The sequence below is a fragment of the Larus michahellis genome, chromosome 6 (genome assembly GCF_964199755.1).
Source record: "Larus michahellis chromosome 6, bLarMic1.1, whole genome shotgun sequence".
Taxonomy (NCBI): Eukaryota; Metazoa; Chordata; class Aves; order Charadriiformes; family Laridae; genus Larus; species Larus michahellis.
Genome location: NC_133901.1, coordinates 62,436,988 through 62,457,412, shown reverse-complemented (window position 1 = coordinate 62,457,412; position 20,425 = coordinate 62,436,988). Strand labels below are relative to the sequence as shown.

Below are 20,425 nucleotides of genomic sequence, written 5' to 3'. Positions count from 1 at the left end.
AATAGCTACAAAAATAAAGGCTGTGCTTATGAATGGTGTAAGTTAGATGCAAATTCCAGATGGAACGGGATCTCCAGAGTTTAAAAATATCATCAATCCAGGAAGGAAGTTTAACTCCAGTGGATACTTCATCAATGTAAACTCTGTTCAGGTCAAACTTTCTAAACAAAAAGCCACAGTAGCTCTACACTCAACAATTTACCGCTTGAAGAAAAGCTGGCGTGTTGTTAAGTGGTTCCTCACTCTTATGCTCGTTCACTTTACTATGCACTAAAGTACATTAACGAAATGTTCAATATAAATATTGCTTAAGTGATAATGTTCATGCTTCCGATTATGTTCTGGTGACAAGTAAGAGCTTAAAATCATTATGGCCTTGTTTTTTGTCTTTTTAAATCACAGCATGCATCTTTCTCTGCCATCTGTTTAAAACTGATTTAATTAACTAGGGAAAGTCATATTTTGTTGTTTCATCCTATATGAGATTCTGAAACCGACCAGGACAATGTTTATTTCAGTCTTATTTCCAATCTAAGTTGCAAATCCTCTGTATTTTATTGCATTAGAATGTGGTCTTTGTGGACTTGAAAGGTTTTTTTAATCATTCTATGGAAAAAGCATTAAATATACAGAATTCATTTAAAACATTTATCTTTTTAGTTCTATTTTTCTTTAGCCAAAGACATTAGTTAAAACTATCTGCTGAAATATTACACTTAACTACGAGTCTTTTAGCCTTTTATTCCTTTATATGCTCAGATTCACTACAGAATGGACAGCCAAGCTATAGATATTTATTTATAACCACAGGACACCTTAAATCAGAGGCAGAAGTGATGGATTTTTTTCCCTTATAACTCTCATTCTTAGACAAAGCTGCACTCTGCAGCACCGCTAAATTTAATAATGTAATTCAGAGAGCTAGAAACTACATTTAAGGTAACACGCACACCTTGCTTTTTGATCTCAAGTGCGAAGCTGCCTTGAGCTGAGCACCGGTCATTCTACAGTCACCAACCAAATACTCGTTCTTAAATTTGTTCCTCTTACTGAACATTTTGAAATAGTAATTTATTTTCTCTTCCTCAGCCTCTTCACATACCTATGGTTTCTGGCAGGTCCAAGAGCTCATTGTGCTGCAAGTCAAGGTTGGTGATCTGCGTGCAGCTTCCAATCTCTTCTGGAAGATGTTCAAGCTGATTGTGCGCTACATCCAGCGTTATGAGGTTACACAACTCACCTAAAAGCACACAAGAAAACCAAAACATCAAGTCCTTTAATGTACAGCTCTAGACAATGACTTCCAAACAGAGATTAATAGAGGCGGACAGATTTGCAGATAATCTGAAAAAAGCTATTGCTACCATAAAATTATACATATGAAATAAGGCATTAGAGGATCATAATTTCATCAGTCAGACCTAAAAGCTGATAAACAATTTTTAAAAACTCAGATAAAGCTTTTGTAGATTCTCTGAAGAAATCTTACTTATTTATTGATTTTCTTCTGACAGTTCAAGCTGCGGAATAAGAGTATAAAACATGTACCTCCCACTTGTTTCAGGCTGACCAGAAGTTTAAAACATCACAGGTAAGTGGACTGTATTGAATTTTGAGAAACTGAGATCTGTTTTTACACCATGAATTGCTTTCAGGCACAAAATCAACAATTAAGAGACATCAAAATTATACGGCTGACAACCTACATAATCCACCCTGAGTGCTATTTTTAATCATTTTTAGTCATCACAAAAAAGGCAACCTATGATAAGTAAACTGTAAATCTATTTACACGGATTATTATGTTTTATATATGCAAGCAGAGCTATAGCAAATAAAAGTTTGAAATAAAAGGCTTATCTGTTAAGCCTTAAAAAACATTGGACTCGCTTAGAGTTTAGAGCTACTTTACACTGAACTGCTTCATTCCTGACATTTACACATTAATTTAAAAGTACAGGCAGGCACAACTCTCCGTGTACAGTAGTTCCACCTGTTTTCATGACAAACATACTATGTTCTGAGCAATAGCTTGCTGGGTTTAAAAAAAAAAAGTGTGTGCATAAATACAGGTGGATGCATTCACATTTTTTGCATCTGATGGAGGTGAAATTAATGCAAATGATTTGAACAGCTTCAACTCTATCCAGTAAAGATGAGGTCACCATCTTTGTGTATATGAGCATGACTCAGTGAGTAACAAATCTGGAAGAGTAGCAAATTCCTTTTGAGGAGCGAATGTCTATTTTTAAGCTTCAGTGTTGTATCTTTGACACAATCCTTTAAGGATTTTCCCACAGGCCTGCAGGACAAGCTTGGGCAAGTTCTGACGTGTAGACTGTCTACCCATTAGATCAGCAGATAATCACAAATGGTGATTTAATAAATCGTAACATATTTATGAATTCAGACTCTGTATTAAGTTGCAGGTGTCATGTAGCCACAACACTTACTACATATCATGAAACAGTTATGAAAGGCCAGCAAAAAAAGTGGCCGACTCCAACAGTTTGATTGTTCCATTTTTCTTAGATTGTTAACATATAACTGATCTTATTTCCTGCATTTATAACCCCAAGTTGGGATGTTTTTCTAGAAACTAGGCAGATGGAAATGTAAAGGTGGTGCTTAAGCAGCTCCTCCATCACTGTGTATGTGTCGCCTCCCAAGTCAGCATTCAAATCAATACCAGGCAATCAGAGTCAACAGTCAAACATGCTGCATCCAGCACTGCATAAACCACGTTTCAATGCCATTAATATGCAGACGAAAGGAAATGTAAGAAAAAAATTGATCAAGAGTTAGTGTTCTGTGGTAGGAGCGTCTTTTTGTTATTCATGAAAACAAGTGGGCAAAGTACAGAAGGCAATAGGAGGAGGAAGAAAAGCTTGAGGAAGACTTCAAAATCCCTCCCTCTAAACAAACAAACAAAGCAAAAAAGAACCCAGCAAATCTTCAGTATGATAACTCAAGAACCTTTGCACACCTTGGGGCAGTAGTTTTCACTTCATGATTGCTGTTTTCATTTGTTTTTACTTCAGACCGAAACCAATGATGTCAAATTTGAAATGTGGCATAAATTTCATTTCATCACACTGATTTCTCATTTACTTGACTCTTCCCACTCTACATCTGCTGAAGTCAAAGAAAGACTTGGGTTTTTGCAGCAACATTTGCTGCACTTCATTTTTGCACCTGCTGAAAACTTTGACAACAGCAAGCTACGTGTTTGAAACAAACATCTCACCAGCTAATTCTGGGGCAGGAAAAAAAGAAGAGATGCCCGTGTCTATTTAGCCAATTAAGGGCAAGCTAACACTCTGGTTTAATTTGGATAGCCATACTTAATATTGTTATATTAAATATGCAGGCATTATTTTTAAAAGGAACACTGGTAAACATTTAACAAAAATTTTGATTGTTAAAACAGATTGAGGACTGCCCGACACATTTTAGACTTAGAGCAGAAATCAAGTGAAAGTTAAAGCCCAGTGACTTAAGGAAAGCAATTTCAAAAGATACTAAAATATTCAGCTTTTAGTTCACGAATCTTGCTCTTGGATGTAGTAATACTTATGGTTTGACAGCATCTCACCAAAATGTTCTTTTTTCCCCCCCCTAAGGGCAGAAGGAGAGGGGAGGTGAAGTGCTGTTGGCACTGAAATTCTTTCAGTACTTTAACTTGAATTGTTGAGACACAACACAGTGTACAAGTCAACAAAAAGCACTCAAGGTACATTTCTGCTATTGTTCTCTGTGACGTATGGAAAAAATTCTTAAATCCGTTATGCTTAACAAGGTGAAAAACGTTTAGGCAATGCAGCAGAGGCTCATCTTCACATGCAAAGCCACACAGAGGACCAGCAGTGGGTGAGAGAACCTACATACTCGCTGGGCTGTCCCAGGAGAGCCATCAGCCCCATGGCCAGTGTGAGACTCATCACAGTGAGCAAATGGAAAGGCTCTCCAGAGCACCTTGCAGACTGAGGGCTGTTACTGCACATGGGGCTTGAACACCTACTATGAGGTGCAAGGAGAGCAACTTGGGATGGTAAGAGTTGCTATGAGATTTTTAGGGAAGGGGAAAGGGAGGAATCAATATGGTTTAGGAAGGACAAGTATGGGAAAATAGAGGGATAAGTAAACAGAAAGGTCCAGCCCTTTACAAACCAATGCCGGTCACACCCTGTGCCTGATCAGCACCATCTGCCCCGTCTTTTCCTTAAACTCTCTTTTCCTGGGTGAGGGGCTCTCTGTTCTGAGTGCATAGAGATCTGAGTACCAGCAACACTGCCATTAACGCAACCAACACTACTGAAAACATCTCAGTACCTGGGACCAGAATCACCCTGGGCACGGAGAGCACACGGCCTCCAGGCCAGCAGCTAAAGAACAGGGGCAGCTCTTTCACCAGCTGAGCGACAGCAGTGATTTACCCCGTGAATGGATGCACTGTGCACTGCGCTGCTGCACAACAGCAGCTCTTTCAAAAATTATGCCAGGATAAACACATGGCATAAACAATCGATACAACAAATAATGATCTGCAAGAACAAAGAGGCCAAACTTAAGGCCATCTGCACAATGCTGTTCCTAGGAGCAAATGTAAAGCCAGCTTGTTCCAGTGATGGAAAGCATCCTCATTGCCTGAACAGCAGCAACTGTATTGAAGGAAACGCTTCTCAAAAAAGGTGAAAATAAGTTTCAGCAAGACACAACTGAAGTCTGCCATTTCTGCTTGGCCAGAGTAAGAAGCATATGTCAAAATCAAAAAATAAAGTTTTCCTAACAGAAAGATTTGCTCAAGTACAAAGAGAAATAACAGCTAATGAGCAAGCAGCTCATGATCTTATTCACATTAAAAGAATCAATATTTGCTCTTTTCTGGTGTACTACATAAACTTCACTGAAACACCTTCATATCAATTAAACAGAAATACACCAGCTAGAAGTGTGCTGCAGCTCGAAATCAGCCTTACCCAGAAAACAGTTTACTAAGGAAAAACTCATTCCAGTTCACCATGTGGACAACTCCAGCATCACTTCACCAAAGGACTGTTCAAACACCCAAAAACACCAGAGCAAGGCAAGCACTACTGTAGAGAAATAATAATCACAGGTAAAATGAACTGACTCTTTTCGCCACAAGTGATGTCCAAAAAAGATAAATCTTAAACTCACAGTAGCAAATAAAGGATCCTCTATGGACTACTTGCAACTGCATTGAAAGGACAAGCATCCTCAGGACAATTAAACTAGAAAGGTGGTGGGGCTTGGGGTTAGTTGGGTGGGTTTTTTTTGGGAGGTAGGTTGCCTTTTTGGTTTGTTTTTTTTTTTTTTTTAAATACTATATTACACTGCAATTGCAATGGAAAAAAAGCAACTGAAGTTCAAAGTCTGCCAAGAAAGCAGACAGAAACTGCACGTACTAGCTGGCTTGACAATAGAAGATTTTAAAGCAGAAGTAATGCCCATATGAAATACATAAGGCAGTTTCTCTATAAATAACCATCGTAAAATGGTTAGTTACATCCTAGTATGTAGTTTTTAAAAGCTTGTATTTTAAAAGCATAAAAGATAAACATTTCAGACAATTAACACACATTTTTCAGATAAAATTGTTTGTAAAGACTCCCAACTACCTTGCATTTCAAAACATTGTTAAAAATACAGCTAAGTATACACCTCAACAATCCTTAAAAAAGGTGGGATGAGCAACCACCTCACTGTTGTTCTCATGTGCACAAAGACTAAATGTTATAGTATGACAAAGCTAAATATACCTGCTGAAAAAAAACAGCATTATGAAATGACTAATGTTTTCTGCATAATGAGGCAGAATTATAGTCCCATTACATGGCCAACCTTGAAAGCCTGTTATGACAAGAGGACCAAGTTACATGCCCTGACTTACGTAACTCTGAAAACTCTTCTTGGCTATTTAAAAAACAAAATACGGCTTCATTAAAAAAATATAAAAGTACACACAAATTAACAGTCGTATAGGGCAATAGCAAAGAGGCTTCAGTGTCTCCTATCACTAATTCACTCAGAAGGCAGCACTGTTGGATGGCAGACACAATTTCTAATATAGCCTGTTTTCCACTGGATTAACTCCGTGCCTGTCCATGCTTAAGCAGATTGAAAATTATGAAATCCTTCACAACATGATAAATCCTGGGCCAGATGACACAGCAAGGGGATCAAGACTCTTATGGAAAGCACAAGGAAGAGGAGAATGCAAATATTAGTGGGACTTCAGGCTGGTGTGTCAGAACAGTGCTTGTAAACTAATTTCTGAAGAATAATTATCTGAAATCAGCAATGCTGGGAACAAGCTACAAATAGTTCCCATAACTTTGGTAGTTATTCATGTCTCACTAGGTTTTCTGCTGGCAAAAAAAAGAAAAGAAAAAAAGGCAAAAGAATTTTTAGTCTGTCTATAAAACTCTTTGGGATAATTGTCCTGATTTTAGGAAAAAATTCAAAACACTTTTACAGTTTCAGAATCTTTTCCCTCTCTCTGAGATGTGAGAACATCACTGTAACAGACAGCCTGAACTTTTTGCTGTGCATTAGCAACTGCCCAGAAGAAGAGTTAAGCAGTCAGAGCTATTTTGAATTATTACTGCAAAACTATAACTTACACAGAAGAACTACTGAGTAGAAAGAATGCAATTTTAATATGGTCACAAGTGAGTTATGTACCGAAGTTAAAATACTCATACAAGTAAGAAATAAGCACAGCTAAATATTTAGAATTTGCAGAACGTGCAACAGGATTTAGTTATGGGAACCACTCAAAAACACAGAAGCTAAGCTCAACTGAAAAGAAAGACTCAAAAACTGGTCTAAAACAAGCTTCAACAAGACACAACAGCAAAACATGTTTTATTTATTGTTTATAACTGAAAGTAACAAATCTAAATAAAATTAAAAACCTGTTCAAACAACATTTCAAACATGTGAAACATGTAGGAGAAACAGTCTTAGCAAGGGCTCAAGGCAGGATTTGAGCTGGGCGGAAGAATAAACCAACAGGAATCGCGTGAAGTGCCAAGACAAAGGTGAAGCCTTGCACCCAGCAGGGAATAACCCTGTGAAGCGGTACAGCCTCGCGCCAGCCTGTGAGGAAACAGCTCTGCAGGGAAGGACCAGGGGATCCTGCTGAAGCTGAACGTGGGGGCACATCTTGGATCCTGTCCGTTTTGAGCGTGGAACAAGTGTGCTCGCTCTCAAATAATAAAGGCTAACCACTGACCGGGCTGCATTAGCAAGGGCAGTCCTGAGGGAAATTATTATTTCCTTCTGTTCACGACTTACGAAAATATTCAAACAGTTAAAATAGTTGCAGTGTTGATATTTCATAAAAAAAATAAAAGCTGGACTTCTAACAAGCTGTCAGTATTTACTGGAATTACACTTGGGGCATCATCCCAATAAGCTCTGCGAGTAAATCAAAAAGGCAGGACTACTTAATCATTATCCTAAAGCCAGTCTAAAGAAAATGTAATCAGGAGGAATTTGACTAGCTGACAAGATGAAACTGCGTCCCCACAAGAGCTTTCACAGGATTCAGAACCTAGACACCAAAGCTGAAGCCGGCCAAAATCCAGTTCTTCACCCTTCCTGCATCTCAAGAAAGCAACCAAAGAACTGGATCAAATAAGCAGTTGTTTTCTCTGACTTTTAGCGAGCAGCATAAACATATCAGTGTGTATATTTATTATGCTTCTGTTCAGAACTTCATGCTTTTATCACATTATAATACAAAAATATAAAAATATTCTCAACCGCTGTGTTTGCAGGCATTAGCATGCCAACTAAGCCCAGGAACGCAACTTGGTTTCCTTCAAACTGCTGAAACAGGAGAAGGGTTCCTAGATACAAATAATGTAAAGAAATATTTCTCTATATTGTCAGGTTTGCTAAAAAAAGGGGAAACGAAATTCAGAGCATCACTGAAAAGCTTTGCAACTAACTAGTCATATAATAAGGAGGCACTATATTCAGCGTGGAACGAGTAGACATGAAGTGATGCAGCTGCACACATCTCGTTTGCTGTCTATGCTACTGAAAACCAAACAGGTGCAAGTGTTATGAAAAAGAGTTTCAAAGTAGTGAAGAAACCACAAATGATCTAAATATTGGGTAGATGGGGGAAGGGAAGAACAGAAGAGAGTCTCAGAGACATTCCAAGTCTGGTGTAGGCAGATTCCCTGAATTACAATCTAAAAATATTTCCCTTGCAGAACAGCCCTGACCAGATTCTCCATAGAATAAGAGTTGCATTCACAGACAGAAAACACAATATTTGGAGTCTTAAGAAACTTGCAGAAACTATGCAAATGTAATTTCAGCCACGTTGACAATATTATTTACATTTGCGCTGTGTGTGCTGAGAAGATTAAAAAAATCCCAAACTGGCATAAGATGCAACCTTGCCTTTGCAAAGAAAATATTATCAACTTGATTGTGCAAAACAATTCCTTCAACACAACATGGAGGAACGCAATAAAACTCTCGATACAAGAAATGCAAAAGGCTTGCTAAAGTAACAGCCTGCAAATTGAAGCGTTTGCTTGGCCTCATCCCAAAACAGTTCCTCTGGTTTTCATCCTTCTCGTGCTGACTGTCTGACTCACCAAAGCGTTCGCATTCTTCCATTCTAATCTTCAACTTTTTGATCTCAGTGGAATGGACGATTTACCAGATATGGCGATGAAGCTGGAGTCCACCTCGTGAACTCATTTCCGCAATTATCCCTCCAGACTGTGTTTTGGCAAAGCTTCCACATGGAAACCTTTCCATTGAGGTTTTATTTCATGGATGCCACCAGAGATTCAACAGCCAAATGAACAGGTAAATTCTGCTTTTGCACTCGGTATTTAGATATATTCAACACCTGCATAACAGTGACCTTTTGGTCAAGAACAACGTTCAAAGCAAGCTTGTGGACCTTGCTAAGGATGCGAAGCATTTATAGGTGTTTAAAGAAAAATGTGGTCAAGCCCTTGGAAGAAGGGTCTACTGAGAATTAGTAAAGGGACAAACTGCACCAGACTCAGGAAATCCCTGATATGAAAATAGCTGGATCTCAGAAAGGAGTCGGGTTAAGTCTCATATATACACTTGCCCTGTTTTATGCAAACTTTGCTTAAGGCTACAGTCAGTGGCAGGATACTGGGAAAGACGCACTCTGAAAATCTATCACCACCATTAGGTAGGATGCAATTTGTGAGAAAGAGTAGGTTCAGAAAGAGCAGGTTCAGAAAGAGCAACATAGAGTAGCTTTGCCATAAACAATCTCGCATCAATGAATTCTCACCACTATACATTAAAAACATAACAAAAAATTGCTTCAGGAAGGTGGGGCTGAGCTGATGCTACCAGGACTCCAATAAGCTACACAGGGTTTTGTAGAACAAGACATGGAAATCAGGGGGGAAAAGGAAGAAAAAGAGATTCTGAAAATATGACCTGATGCATTTTCAGTAGCTCCCTGCAGACGGTAATCTGTCCTTCTTCAAACCGCTTCCAGTGCGATTCACATGCTTTTACACAACACGAGCAGCCCTACCCGTGAGGTTTCCCAAGTGAGCTGGCATCAGCCACACCAATTTTACAGCTCAGTGCGGGCAGAAGTAGCAGTCCTGGTCTCCCTGTTCCAGTTCACGCTCTCCCACCCCTCTTCCTACACCAGTTCCACTCTTATCTGAAACTTCACTCATTTCGACTAATTAAAGCAATAGGCTACAAAAGTAGCAAACCCATGACCATTATTCTGTTAGTTTGGTGAGATAAATCAGCTCACCAAGGAACAGCAAGAATGAAGGAGGTAAAAGGACTGAGCAGCTGGGAAGCTTTGAGGAAGGCAGCGGATTCTGCCTCTTTCAGCATCATGAAGCTGTTACAGAGCAGCACAGCCATTTTACAAAACTCTCCCTAATTCAGCTGTGCTTGAACAGAACTTTTGGCTAAACATGAAAAAAAAAAAACAGATTAAAAACCCCCACCTTGGAATATGTTTTCAGGTAAATGGATTTTTAAATATTTTTAGGTCTTATTCACACAAATTATTTATATTTGAAAATGCAACAATGCACATCAAGACCTCAACTTACAATGCAGTCTATTAAAATAATTTCAATTGCATTAAACCTGTAGAAGCAATATATACGTGGCTAAAAAAAGTGCAAAGAGAAGTCCAATAAATGACTAGTAGCAATGACTTGCTAGGTGCCTAGAGCCTGAATTTGCTGAGTTACTAAAAGCTATCTTTTTCCAAAGCACAGGTAATATTTTCTTCATTTTTTGGTTTACTGAGTGAGTTCAGTTGAGTAAACTACTGTTTAAAACTAAGAAGCCTTCTGAATATTGAAAAGACAGGAAACCTCATTGTCATCATCCTACCTATAACACAGGAACTGGATGCAAGGGAAAGAGAGGTACTATATTCTGGAGAAAAAAAAAAGACCAGAAACACACATATCTGTTTATTAACCATAGATAATAACACTTCCTCTTTCTCACTAAAATGTTTGTATTAAATGCAAAACAACTTTTCCCCCAGTGTAATCACCTCATGTAAGTTTGTGTTGTTTAACTACTAAAGACAGCTTAATGCCCAAAATAGAACCAAACTTTAGCTTACGTCCCAGCAGCTTGGTGCTGGTAGGTTCACCTCTTCTAGGTTTTCCTCCAGACAGTACACACCGTAACAAGTCAGTTGTTTTAAAGCAGTTTCCAGGACCACTTAAAATCTGATCTACTATGTCTTTTGCAAATGACATTTTGTTAAATGTTTTACCTTCACTCAGGCTTTGAAGAAATGTTTTAGAGTTAGTTTCAGGTTTCCCAAAAAGGAATCTATTTCGAACAAGTATCAATGCTGTATGCTTGCACAGCAAGCAGCAGATGTTCTAGATAAGCATTTCTAGAAACTTATTCTGAAATCACATGAGTATAGTTTCTACATGTCATCTATCAAACAAGGAACACTACCACAGCATTAGAGACTATCAATTCAAAATGTAGATAGGAGAAGTAACAACGGGAGATTCTGACGACCTCACAGACATCTAAACACTACACAGACCAACAGAATTTGCAGGAAACATTAACAAAAGGCATGAAAGTAAAAGGCATGAAAACAGAGACAAGTAAAAAGTGATTTGAAAAAATAGTAGTAAAATATTAGTTTGTCATAAAGAGTTAACAGTTTTGTACAAAAATACGGAAGATCTACTTTATTCAGTCTAGCCAGCCTACACTCCATGATGTCTGATGTAGCAGCAAGCAGAAAATAACTAGTAAACTCGGATGCCTAGTAGAAGATGTCAAGACACCTGAGGAATCGACTACAACTTGCTGAAAGTAAAATACCAGCTTGGATGGAGGTTACCTCTCCAGGACTCTAAAGAATCCACCTCAAGACTAATCTTGCACAGTGTCTTCAGCAATGACTTAGTCAGAAAGCAAGGCTTTTCTAGCAAGCTAGAGGGATTGGAAGAAACGGGTAACTCAAAATAATGGAAACCGTATGAAATTTAGTAGTGTAAAAAAGAGTACAGTTCTACCAGGATCTCAGGGTTGGCTGCTGGCAGAGAGGGAGAACAGAGAAGGCAAAGAGTGCAGGTATCTTAGGTGGTCAGAAGAGCATTTGATAAGTCTAACACAGCTGCAGTATGATCCAGATGCATGGACAGAGTTATCTCCAGCACGAAGAGGGAAACTCATCTGGAACGGTATATCCAAACTGATCATGCATCCTCAACATTCAAAACATAAGACTACACAGAGAATGGATAGCGAGGTGACGGAATGGAGATTTTATGCAAGACAAAAAATTGTGGTCTGAGTAATAGCTGGGAGAAAATATGACTGCTGCCAGCACATACAGTGCGAGAGTAAATGTACGCAACAGAGGGAAACTGCTCCATCTAGGAACAGCAAAACATCACTGGCACAAAAATCAACCAGACATAGATATTTTGGGTGTTAGAAGAAAGGTCTCAGATCAGAGCACTTAAGATTCCAGGACCTACTTTCAATTGCTTTCAATGACAGTAGAAGGAAAATAAACTTTATTTTATAAGGCTGAAGACTAAGGATTCCTAGAAAAGTAATTAAGTGGGATGACTGCTTACAAATCAGGTGACCCTTTATTTTAAAGCAGCAAGGTCCTAAAGTTGGAGCAAGCAGCAAGGTCCTGAAGTCCATAACTATATGGAACTGATCTTTTGTGTTCAGTGGTAGTGAAAGCCATCACAAGTCTCTAGTACCAGGCTTCAGTTCCATCACACTTGATGCTGTCTCTTTGAGAGAACAGTAGCAAGATCCCATCTTTCAAGCTGAAAGCGGGGGTTTTAATTTATTTACTTTTTTTGTCCAAACCAAACTTTTGTAGCACATCTACCTCCAAAAGACAAAGTAAAGAAAACCCAGGATTCTTTGCATCGTTGCGTACCAGATTAGCAACACGAACACAGCGTAGCTATATGCTGCAGGACTCTTCCTTGCTGGACAAGTCAGCAGCTTACATAAGCTTTGAATTTTTAAAAATATGAACAAGCACACTATCTTACCATCAGATATGTGAGCCTTAGGCCTTAGAACAATGGGGTATTTTTAAAAAGAATTTGAAACGCTCCGCATGATATTGCTTTATAAAAGATAATGGCCCCATTTTACTTCCTGCTTTGCAGTAACAAAAATTTCTGTGTTATTTACAAGCTGATAATATAAGAGGGTTTGCCTGTCCACAGTATTTAGGAACTGTAGTATAAACATACAAGGGATTAAAATCATTGGGACTTAAAAGGCAAGGTGTTTTTTTTAAAGAGCACATGTAAAATATAGAGAAATAAGAAGTGTTTAAAGAAACAGAGAAATTCCATTGGAAAGTAAGAAATACATTTCTCAGCAGTTTCATTTTTCAGTTGTTTCCAACTCAAACATTTCATCTTTCTACTAGAACAAAGACTCATGTGAGTGAGTGAGTAGAAATCAATTTCAAAAGTGAAACTATCATGTCTGTTTTTACTATTTGAGGAAAAAAGTTCTCAAACGTCTGTTTTGTATGTCTTGGCAGTTAAAATTATTTGTGTTATTTAAACATAGAAATCCTTTAATTAATTTATTTTTCAACTGATTCAATTGCAGGCAACCTATCCAAAGAAATTTACTTGGTATAAAAAAAGATGCTGTTCAACATAGCGATTTCCCTTAGAAATTCTTCATAAGGGTGACAGTCATCTTGCATTTGTGCTTCTAAAATGCCTTTCACAATGGGGTGCTGACCCGTAACAAGGAACATGGGCATTATCACAATACAAATAAAGGCACGACTAACTGCTAGATACAGAGACAGAAGTAAAGTAGTTAATGTTCTCAAGCTAGGGTTTGATATGGAACTGACAACACTGCCTGTATAAAGACAGAATAAAAAACATACAAAAGAAAGCAGCAAGTCACATATATGCCTTCATGATACACATACCTACCAAATTCCTACATAAAAACTGTTACACATGATCTCTTTCAAGACTACTGTGAACAAACACATACAGAAATTACATATTTTAATGTAGACCTAATCATAAGCATTCAACAACAAAAATAGTTAAGAAACAAAGAGGTTCCCGCAGCAACGATAATGTCTGTAGTATCAAACACACCTACAAAAAGTTTCTAAAGGGCAACATCGAACACCGGAATGCAACAACTCATGAAAGTTTTTTCTTCACACACTAGTATTAATTTAAATTTATGTAATACTATCCCCAGTTGAACCTTAGATGCTGACTCTTTGCTAGATTACCTTTAATAACTGAGCCACAGACAGACGCAGGTAAAGTACTGGCAATTGTGTAGTAACAGCTCAACCAGCTACATCAGCCACAATTTCTTCAGCGTATGTAGAAACACACGGTATGTTGGGTTTGGTTTTTTTTGCAAACATCAGCCTCATGGTTTCCAGCATGATTCCTTGATTAGTAAAAGATTCAAAGAGGCTGCTGGATTTAAACTGAAGTGTCAAAATAGGTCAAAATTATAATTCCTTAGTTCTCCCAGGGGAAATTTCCAGGATTGCTGAGATGCTCATGCCAACTCAAAAATCACGTTGATCAGAAAACACACCACATTAACCATTTAATATTTGCCTAGCAAAAGTGTGTTTCTGTGGCTACAGTTTCTGCAGCTGCTACAGGGAGCCAAAGGCTCAGACCAAGAGTCGACAGCCTCACTACGTTTCTTCTCTCCTGTTATCATGTCCAGGAGCTCTCTGTACCAGACAATGCTGGTAACGTGATTAGCAGTTTCAGACATGAGTTCCTGCCATCAAGAACATGTTATCTTATGTATCTTTCATATCAAAGTGCAGGAGAAAGAGGCAAACACTGCTGGTTTGAAAAAGACCTATTAGGGATCCAAACAAGCTTTGCCAAATTAGTGAGCACAGGGGCCAGCTTCAGTAACACTTAACATACTCATACACTGGCTTGGTTAACAGGAAAAAGGAAAAAGTCCCACATCACCTTTTAAAAGCAGGGCACAGGAATTATTACTCACAGTGTTACAAGGGCTTTTACAAGCTTTTTTTCCCCACACTTTAAGTCCGAGCAGTTTCTCAACTGCATGAAGTTTACGTGGGGTGTCCCCCCTCCCGTCCCCCCCACCAAAGGAACTAAGCTATGCTTGGATTTTAAAAATCAGTGATACATAGAAAAAAAAACAACTGATGGTAGAATCTCCCTTCTATGAGGCACATACATTGTTCAAATATTGCTTGAGAACAGTGTGATAAAGAGATGTTTTCCACAAAGCAGAACCGGTTAGGAACAACTTAGGAGTTCTTGATATACAGCTATTCCAGCACATTTTTCGTAATGAACTATTTAAATTAATAACCCACTTTCATACTATTTCACCACCACCTTTCAAACTTTTGTAACAATGTTTGGAAAAACAAATATTATTCATTAAAAAGTCATAAGAATCATTAGCCATGCATACAGCATTTGGTCACTTTATATTAAGAGTCCATGTATTAATATATTCATGACTTATAAAAGGTAGAGGCTTTCATGAATCATTAACCTACATTATTAACTGTTACGGCATCCAACAGCTTGCTCACGGTAAGAGCATGTAGCCACCTATTCTACCTTGTATTACCATGGTCACACCCCTCTGTAACATGCCCATAATGTGTTTTTAACTTGCAACAGTTCATAAATGATTTATAAAGAAATCTTAAAATGAAATATGCCTCTGTATCTTTTTTTTTTTTCTAAACCATCTGGGCTCTGAAGACGCAATATGTGAAAGCACAAGGCAAAGATGAAAACAAGATACATCCAATTTTAAGGTGATAGATGAAAAAGGGCATTTGTTGTTTTACAAAAAAAAAGAGAGAGAGATATCTCTCTCCAAGGTATCAGTTACTCTCAATATACGCTAACAGTGCAACGGTATGATCAAGAGCATAACTTTATGTAGTTTTAAATGAAGAAGGGCACCTGGAGAAGTGGCAGTTTATGTATACTTAACCGAATTGCAAAATGAACATAAGCATAGAATTAACTTTTCAATCAGTGTAATCACTTACCAATTTCAGCAGGTAGTTGCTTGATTTTGTTCTCTCGTATGCTAAGCATGGTGAGTTTTGACAAGTTTTTGATATCCTTTTCCACAGTAGTTATACGATTAAAGCGTAGGTAAAGAGTGGCGAGAGAGCTTAGCCTATACACCACCGAAGGGATTTCTCTAAGTTTGTTATGCCGCAGGTCAAGCATGCGCAGTTTCTTCAAGTTATCAAGAGAGTCAGGCAAACTGGTAAGAGAGTTTTCACTCAGGGCCAGTGTCATCAGGTTCACAAGACAGCCCACCTCTGCTGGTAGGGACTGCAGTTTGTTACTGTATAAATAAAGTTCTGTTAACTGCGTTAGCTCTTTGATAGCTGATGGAAGCATGTGTATAGACCTCTTGGACAAGTCCAAGCGCATTGAATTCTCTTCCCGGCATTTATTTAGCTCTTTGATCACTTCAGCATTGCTGGATTTTTTGCGGGTACCTGTGGCTGGATTAGGTCTTTTTATCGTATTGTCCACTGAAAAAGCTACCCCAGGCTGCGTGCTACTGGAGTCCTTCTTTCCATCTTTGGCATCTTTCCCTTTGGTCTTAGGCTCCTTTTCTTTGCTCTCTTTCCCAAATCCTCCAGAGGCTTTGGCCTCCTTCTCCCTTTCTTTTGACGATGGGACTTTTGGATCCTTCTCTTTACAGTCCTTTTCTTTCCCTAGATTACTACTCATGGTGACTCAATGTTTAGCAAGCACCACATGAAATCCGATTCTGAAGTTCACAAGAACAATTCACTGCTGAGGCGACAAGGATCCTTAAAACATGCAAGTGTTAAACCAAGGGAGAAGCTTCGGAGGTGTGATACCCATTTGCTACATATTGGTTCTGAAGGCACTCTTTCCTAATCCTGGTATCAGGAGATTCAGCTGTAGAGATCAGAAGGTCAAATGCTCCGTATTGGTACTTCTGGAACATAGAGAGAAAAGAAGCCAAAGTTAGTGTAAATATAAAACTTAACTCCAGTTAAATGTTGAATGTTTCTACATCAAGCCTGTGCTCACTAATTCAGGTTGATGATTTGTCCTTCTCTTCAAACGTCAATGAAAAACCCAGTGCTAAAACAAAAATACTACACATATTGCGCAGAAGACCCACTGTGGTAGAAAAGCTACATTAATTAGTATACATGAGGAAAGAAAAATTACAGTTCTTAAACATAATACTGCCTTCAGTACTACATTTGAGTCACCATCTTACATCTTTGCTAGTTCTTAGCATAACACTCTGGTCATCAACATGAATGTTCCCTCTACCCTCAATGCCCAGTCAATAAAGATCTGCTATAATTTTACATGCCTCCCTCTTCAAACAAACCTGTACAGACTTATTCTTTCAGCACAAAAGAGTCTCAATTCAATCTACAATGAAATCTAATATGCTACTGTAACACAAACATTTCACCTCGAGATCTGCCTTCTGACCAGCTCTGAACTGCAGGTCTCTGCTTTTAACATGAAACAGAATGTTGTCACCAGCTACACGTGGTTTGAAGACGCAAACACGAGAATTTTTAAAATAAACCTATCAAAAGTCAACTGAAAGCTCAGAAAAAATAATATGTATCAAGACAAGTAAAATTATGAAGGAGTTTCTCATGAGAGTAGGCTATGACATATCTTTAGACAGTATTTTTATTTAGACAATATTTAGACAGAATTTTCCCCCCTTTAATGACTATAATGCAGCCTAATAAGCTAACAGATGTCTGAAAGCTGTAGAGCCCCATTTTCTTTTTTACAAAATCACCATGCATCAGAGAAAGTAGCTTTGCTTCATGTTTCAGTTCAAAACACATGACATGCCCGAGAACTTCCCAATTCTGAATACTCTGGAGAAGATTTTGAATGTATCTTTGTGGAAGAAAATAAACGGTCAGTCAATGGCAACAATAATCTCATGCCTCCATGTTAGTTCACCTTTTAGCCTAGAATTAACTTTCCTTTGTTATGCAGCATTCACCGATGAAGAACGTTTGTATGTCAGAAGAGTACCCTGCTTCCCCGGCCACTGAGCTCTGTTAAAATACCCTTAAAACCTCCACAGGAGCTGTGTTGCTGTCCTAGCATTCCATCTTCTGACACAAGTTCATAAAGCTCGTAATCAAAATCAATTAAATAATATTTTGCATACTTAAGCCATCAAGTACTAGAAATACAAACATTTTTCAGCGAAGCTCAAGTAACTATTTTTAATTGCATAGTTATGCTCTGTACACTTGCCTTCCAAGTATAAACATGTGCCCGGAGAACACAAAGGAGCACACTTTCTTCAATATATTTGTTCACATTTAAAAAAAAAAAAAGGTAAAGAACAATCTATTTAAGGATGGTAAGAAGGGCAAGCCACTTTACCTCAGCTGCAAATCAAGCTGGTTTAGTAACAAAGCTCAAAAGAGAATCTCCCCCAGGAGGTGCCTTCCAGTCCCTCACTCCGATTCATTACTGCTGCAGTATCACAAAGTGTGTGCTACAAACCCCATAATATCAAAAAAACCCTACTGCCTCCACTTACTGTGTTCTGGACAACTCTGTTGCAAAGGACCATGGCTATTTGCTGGCAACAGCAAACAACAGCAGCTTTTAACTTGGAAATTTTCTCCAACGCAGAGTTCTCTAAAGCAGCATAAGCCCGGTTCCTTACTGCATCCTTAAGATTTCCACCCAGCTTTTACACCATCCATTAATCTGACCTATCCTCAAGATTACCAACCTCACTACACTGTATTTTAAAACTTGTTCTCAGCACTGTATAATCTACATGCTTGTAAAACTCCAGCAATAGGAAACGTAATGACTCCAAAACGCAAAAACGAAGCTGACTAAAGGGTGGGCGCCTGAAATGCCTGAAAACTTGTTTTCAGTATGAAAAATAAAACAAGGAATCGAGAACTAACACAGTTTCTAAATTCTGATAATACACAGAAAACACGTAGCAGTGCCAGACAGCTACTGTTCCGCATCAAACCCCTAAGTGCAAAATACTCAGAGGGCTGCTGCTCTCATGAGCTTTCAATTTAATCAAATTTAGAACCCGCCAAGAGATTTGTTTCATTTCTTATGTGCACTGCAGCTGAAGGAGGTTTTGAAAGAGCCTCAGAAACGAAAGACGGCTGGAGATTAGCACTGCTGAAAGCAGCTCGGTAGTGCAAATGCTCCAAATAATCTGCACGCATTTCACTGTCTTCGTTAGCAATTACTTTAATTGTACCTTAAAAAAAAGACGAGGGGGGCTCCCTGTTTCAATATGCCAGTTTAACGTTTCATTTTCTGGTAAGGAACAGCAATCTTTTGCTTATACAAAAGGATAAAAATTGAGAAGTCATTAAAAACATCATCTGAAACATATAAAGAAAATTCAGAGCAAAATACAAAGGGTCACGACCCAAAGACTTCACCATCGCCCCACAGTTGAAGATGTTAGAGGCAGTCAACCTGCAGGCAAGCCACAGGCAGCCGTGGTTTTCTCACACATGGAAACTGGAGCCAAGCTCGCAGCGCAGCCGACCTTTAAAATGCACTCCCTGTTCAGACTGACAAAAGGCTAACAGTTAAATGTACTGCACCTATGTCATTGTTATCTCTTTACTGAGGATTTTAATTACTGCCTGAGACTGCAAAAGGTACTTAAAATAGTTTGAGAAGATTTAGCTGTTCTTTCCAAATAGAGTAATTCTCTAATACCTAGAACGACTACAAGTAGAAGAAAAAGGTTATGATGAGACCTTTACCAGATGAAACACCACAAAAGCCAAGGTGGGGGGAATCACATCAAAGAAAATGCCTTGACTGGAACAGCCTCACCTCTCCAGAGGCCGAGACACCCCTAAGACACCAGTATCTCCCCTTTCCCTTGCCCACTCACCGGGGCTGGGATTCCCAGCAGCAGAAGGTCCCACCACCCTGCAGAAGTACAGCAGGTACCAGCTGGGTTTCACCCAGTCACTCTGTGAAGCAGTAAAATCCTCTGCCACAAGGCAACATTTATGTCCTAGTGATTCCCATTACTCTTGACATCCCTGCAATCTTTCTTCCCCTCTGTTTACTTCAGGCGGAAAAAGTCCCGGCAAGTGCAAGAGCCAGGGCCGAACTGTAATTCATGAAACAACCCTTGCTCTTAAAATAGAATCATAGAATGTTTTAGGTTGGAAGGGACCTTAAAGATCATCTAGTTCCAAAATCGTTGCCATAGGCAGGGACACCTTCCACTAGACCAGGCTGCTCAAAGCCCCATCCAATCCCAATCCACTTGCAGGGATGGGGCATCCACAACTTCCCTGGGCAACCTGTTCCAGTGTCTCACCACCCCCGTAGCAAAAATCCCCTCAGTCACCATACATCACTAACTTCCACAAGTGAAACACGTCCAAGCAAGAAGTCTTCCTAGCTAAATAATGCTGACTTACCGCCCAAATTGGCCAAGTCTGTGAAACAACTGTTCTAGGCTGTCCTGTAAGTACAGTATGATGTTCTTCTATCATAACACAGAGGCAGCACAGGACCTAAACAACTATATGAAACTCATCCTATTTCTAGCATTTTGTAACTTCTAATACATGTCGTCACAACCTATCTAAAATAATTTTTAATGTATTTGCATGCAATATAAATAAGAATACATATTTGATGCTGTATGCTTTCAGTTAGCAGGACTAAAATCTTGCCCTTTCATACATTAATGACCGAGTTTTGAGACAAAACTCAACAGAGCAACTACACGCAGAACTCCTTAACCCTACCAACATGTATACAAATGAAATGCTCAACTTCACATAAGCAGCTCT

General features: G+C 38.8%; 1 protein-coding gene across 3 annotated transcripts in view; it reads right to left on the bottom strand.

Annotated features, from left to right (window-relative positions):
- Positions 1-20,425, bottom strand: part of SHOC2 (SHOC2 leucine rich repeat scaffold protein) — a 71,907-nt gene that overhangs the window by 27,854 nt on the left and 23,628 nt on the right. For all 3 annotated transcript variants that reach the window (XM_074590001.1, XM_074590002.1, XM_074590003.1), the window contains exons 2-3: positions 15,614-16,551; positions 1,103-1,240 (exon numbers count right to left, since the gene is read on the bottom strand). In XM_074590001.1, coding sequence (XP_074446102.1) covers positions 1,103-1,240; positions 15,614-16,316 — 841 coding nt within the window. In that variant the 5' untranslated portion in view covers positions 16,317-16,551. The remainder of the gene's footprint in view (positions 1-1,102; positions 1,241-15,613; positions 16,552-20,425) is intronic.